General features: G+C 38.7%; 1 protein-coding gene across 1 annotated transcript; it reads left to right on the forward strand.

Moving 5' to 3' along the window:
- Window positions 1-2,548: 2,548 nt before the first annotated feature.
- On the forward strand, window positions 2,549-3,996 carry LOC137902490 (SPEG neighbor protein-like). Its single transcript, XM_068746577.1, is given in 6 exon segments — window positions 2,549-2,602; window positions 2,880-2,986; window positions 3,158-3,360; window positions 3,363-3,464; window positions 3,733-3,817; window positions 3,819-3,996. Coding segments are annotated over 6 exon segments (729 nt in total).
- Window positions 3,997-5,166: the final 1,170 nt, after the last annotated feature.

Here is a 5,166-nt window from a genome sequence, read left to right on the forward strand (position 1 = left end):
TTCCAAACAGCAGTTGGCGGGATTTTATGACGAGACCTTCGGCCCTGTGCTGGGCTGGTTCTCTCAGGATCGAGAACTTGTTTGGAAGAAAAAGAAGAAGAAGAAAGAAACCTGAAGAAACCAGCGACGGCTGTGACTTATTGAGACATTTTATTCTTGTCAGGTTCAGATAGAGAATAAAAAAAATATATATATATATATTTTACCGAGAGGAACTCTTACTCAGAAGAGAATTGCATTGTTTTATATATATATATATGGTGGATCCTGTTCAGACAAAGCAGAATGCTGTTTGCAAGGTTTGTAACTTTACACGCATTTTGAAAAAAACATTACGTGTTACTGTTAAATGGATTGTAATCAAAAAGGGTACATATAAATACCCGATAGTAACCAACCATGAAAGGTCTAAGATTACTGTTCGAGAACAACAACAACAACAACAACAAAAGGTCTGCTTTACGCTATTTCATGTGCATCCCCTCTGCTATATCATTCTCATATTTCTTTTGGCTGAACAGGAGTTCATTCTGTGATGTCTAATTCTATGTCTTCTTTTACTCTATAAACTTAATCCAGATAAAAAAGAAAAAGTTATTTAAACTATAGCACCTCACGTTTCACACTGCTTGTAGGACCTCAATAACTTCAAAGATTGTAGCAGTTCCACTTTAAATTTTGGAGTTTTTGAAACGTTCACGGAGCGTGGAGATACATTCTAAAAGGGCTATGATAAAATGGGTAGACTCAGTGTTATAAAACGGGACAGAGCTGAGCATCTCACTCTGAAAAGCTATTTTATTTTCTTTAATTTGTTTCAATTTCTGCTCTAAATAATGACGAGTGCACCATAAGTGGCTCCATGCAGGGCGAAGTCGGCCGCTTGGCTCCACAAATGAGCTAACAATCGCCGCACTGGCTTCCAGATGAACTTGATGCTGTCATTTTGTGTACGGGGCTCAGTTTGTTTACCAAGCAGATCAGCGTAAAAATGACAAAGAATGCGTATTGGAATATTTTTTAGTGCATTAGTGTAGGTCTAATTTTCAATACTAACAGGCACAGCTTTGAAAAAAAGGGTTTTTCTTTATTTGGGTTTTAAACGGCTTTTTCTTATTATAAATAAAGATAATTAATGGTTCTAATTAGCATTAAATATCACGTTAATGATTTTAAGCATTAAATATTCCCCTTAAGGTGAACTGTCATACATTGTTGTGTTTTATGAAATAAAAAAAAACCAGACATTTCATGCATTTACAACATTGCAGCCCTTGTAGGCTGCACCAGATCCAAAACCATGAAATATTATATATCCTATTAAATATAGTCAGTCCCGCCCCAAAAAATCCTTAAGACTACATCCATACTATTTTTTTTAAATAAATATATATTTTTTCTTTCATTTTTGCATCTTCTTTAGGGAGGAAAAAATAAAATTTGAATGAACATCTGAAATATTTGCACAAATGTCAACCTTTGATAATTTTGTATTGATATTTACAGATTTATACCCCAATTTAATGCTTGATTTTGATTTTTTTCTCACAAATGGTGTCTCACAATCAAGAAGTATCAAGTATAAAATGTTTTAATCTGCGCATTGAATGGCAGAGATTGTCGGCAATTCTTTGAAATGACGTAGATAGTTTTATCTATACTTGTGCTAATTGCTAGATTTTGGATCGGCCATTTTACTATGCAGAGTAAGAAGTTAATCAAAGAGCGAGTTATTTTAAACTGGAATTTAAAAATATGCTTGATTGTTTTGTGAATGTTGCGTTGACTTCTCACCATTGGTGCAATACAGAGTATTACGTTCGTTATTCGTATAAAATGAAACACTCACAGGGTTTTGAAAAAGGACTTTGAATGCTCCACATTTTTGTATTTAAGACCAGTTGACGTATTTTGTGGAATGTGGTGCAGTGCCTCGTGATGGATGTTAGACCCACAGATAAAAGAGTTGTTTTAATGAATGACAAGCTCCTTAATTTGGGTTAACCGAATGTGACCGCGTTTGTGTGCGTTTTGCTACGTGTTTATTTATTGAGTGACTGTGTTTGTTATAGCTTCTGCTTTTTAATTTGTGACATTTCTGACTTCCGGCATGGAAAAGGCATGACAGCTATTATCGACAATAAAGGCAAAAAAAAAAAAAAAAGACAAATATATGAATAAAACATTTTTTTAAAAAGAGGGGTTTGTTTCTACAGCAGTAAAAACAGTAGAGAGTTGGGTATGAATTACATTACGTTACAGAATATGTTTAAAAGGATCAGTATCAGCCTAATAAGTTGGGTTCTAGTGCAAAGTAGGGTTACTTCTTCCCCAAGACCCTGACAACCAACAACTTTGTGTATATTTTCAGGGATGACTCACATTTCTACTACAAACAGCTCTATTAACTGCTCCCGAGTACTCTCAGGAGTATTTGATGTCGAGGCTTAATAAGGGTGGGAAAGTAGCCCTGTAACATGTGCTGTGCGTCTTCAATCAATGAGCGTTTCCTAATATCCAAAGAAGGAAAAGGGAGCGTTTCCATGTGATGGGTCGTTCTCCTCGATCCTTCTGGACCCCGAAGGCTCCTCCGGAGCTCGACGTATAAAGCGTGGGGTCGTCTGGGTTTGCCGACTCTGGAGTCAATCTGGAGTGGAGTGCAGCTTCGAGAGGATCTCTGAGGTAAGAAATTAAGACATTCAAGACCGAAAAGGAAGGTAATATGTAACCTCATCAGGAAAAGATCAATCAATATAAGAAAAAAAAACCCAGTAATAATAATGAAGGCTATTTCCATTTTGCCGCTTCGGTTTTAAAGTCCTGCTTACCATACTTGAAAGTTTTTTTCTGTTAATTTCCACCTGCTCTGATTATTGCAGATGTCCAAAGCGAAGGCTGCACCCCCTCCAGGGTGCAGGCTGAACATCAACGACCCTCAGGTCCAGGAGGCTGCTATCCGAATCCAAGCGTCGTACCGCGGCCACAGGTTCAATATTATCCCGTGTCTGTTTGGCTTCAGTTCAGACGTGCTCTGCTCTTTCCTTCCAGACCTCTTCACGTTGGAATTAGGAAGAGAGGGGGGGAAGAAAGGACATTGGGCATGTCATGAAAAGTTGCTTTGAAGACTGCAATCCTAACGTGACCGTTTCCCGACTAGGTCACGCAAAGAGCTGCGGGAGAAAGGCCCTCCCAAGATCCTGCAGGAGCTCAAAGACGCGGTTCTGGTCGAGGGCAGTGCTGCAAAGCTGGAGTGCAGAGTCAGCGCTTTCCCCGACCCTTTTATCGTCTGGTACAAGGATGGCAAGGAGCTGAAGGACGGGCCCAAGTACCGCTACGTTTTTGAAGACCCAGATTTCGTGGCGTCGTGGTCCGAGATGGTGTCCTGGCCGATTTGGGAAAATATAGTGTTTCCATTAAAAATCCATTCGGTCAGACGCAAGGGATGGCCTGCATTCTAGTGGAAGGTGTGTACGCTGTGTCGATGTTAGCTGGCATATCTTGTTTCTTAACTTTACAATTCTTTGCACAAACCATCATTTTTTTTAGCTTGGCACTGTTGAAGAATCAGATTTTCATTCAATAATGACACAAACTTTATGGATCTAACACTCCTCCTATAGTGTGCGATACCAAAACGTCTTGTTCCTTTAGTGATTGCTAATGTCTCCCATACAATGTTATCTTTGATCACTTAGTTGTGGCTGATGGACTGTTTGCATCATGCTTTTCTAGTCCCTGCCAAGGTTTCGAAAGGCCCAGCCAACATTAAAGCCAAGAGAAGCACAACAGTGGTACTCAAGGCTGAAATAAGCCTTGAGTACCACTGTGGGAATTACGACACTTCAATTGTCTTTCAGGGTGTTTTTTGATGTTGGAGACACAAACACAATCTTGACGATCAAAAGTGCCAAGTTGTCTGATGCTGGCAAATATGAAGTGTTTGTGGAGAACAACCTGGGCACAGACCAGTCCTCCGCTCGTGTCGACATCCTCTGATGCAGCGTCTCTGCGTGGACGGGATGAGCCGTCGTTCTGTTAGAGTGCAGTCCAACAGTCAGTATCCTGGATCCATGTTATGTACATAACTTCAATTATGCGCATAATAAAAAATACTTTTTTTTTTGCTGGCAGTGTTCTTATTGACCCCCCCCCCCCCTCACTAATTATCAAACAATCTTCTCCAGTTCACTAGGACTGGATCAGAACCAGAAGGATGGAATCTCTTCATCGGAGAAATACTGAATATCGAACTTTTAACAAATTTATTTTCACAATAATGAATTCATCAAATTTCCACCAGTGTCCTTTGTGTTAAATTAACAATGCTGATGGTGGTCGTTGTTATGCCTCGACCAATCCGGTATGACTTTCATATTTTACGTTGATTGCATGCAACCCTCTGCATTTATCCGGACTTGGGACACTGATGAAATGAAATGCTTTTATTAATCATCATCTGCTGACACACTGAAGGGAGACACTGGCTGTGCTACACTAGCTCCTGCTACCTATGAGGCTGCGTTAATTAGCAGGCAATACTTTGTATTATGATTCAAAAGTGGAATATACAGACTTATGGCTATGTCATTGTCATTTTCAGTTTGTAGGCATTTTCTACAAATTGTGAAGTGAAGTTTTTGTAAATAACCCAAGCATCTGACAAAAAAATATATAAATTATAATAATTGGATCCAGATGACAGTCCTGATCTCCATCATATTTTATTTCTTGTGTTATACTTCTCTTAAATTTGTTTGATCAGAATTGTTTGATAACCTCTGGAGTACGCCTGCAGGCAAACAAACACCAACAAAAACATTACAGAGAACTATTCCAGTTATTTTATTTATTTATTTTTAATTGTAAAAATTATATTTTTTAAGACACCCTTCTTCTTTTGGACATGCGATTACAGACATTTAAAATAAGTTTCAATCAATCTTTCGTGTGGGCACTTTACACACCGTCCCTAACTTTATCTCGGTCGGTTTCAAGACTGCCCCCTTCTTACCCGGAAGTGTGTAAAAAAAAAAAAGAAAAAAGTAAACCAAAACAAACAACAAAAAGTTATTGAAGTAACCGAAGTACATTTTCATCGCCGATATACCGAAACGAGCGAACGATCATTGGACGTAAAGTGATATTGGTGAAAAGCTTCACATCCTG

Source organism: Brachionichthys hirsutus, chromosome 12, assembly GCF_040956055.1.
Source record: "Brachionichthys hirsutus isolate HB-005 chromosome 12, CSIRO-AGI_Bhir_v1, whole genome shotgun sequence".
Classification (NCBI taxonomy): Eukaryota; Metazoa; Chordata; class Actinopteri; order Lophiiformes; family Brachionichthyidae; genus Brachionichthys; species Brachionichthys hirsutus.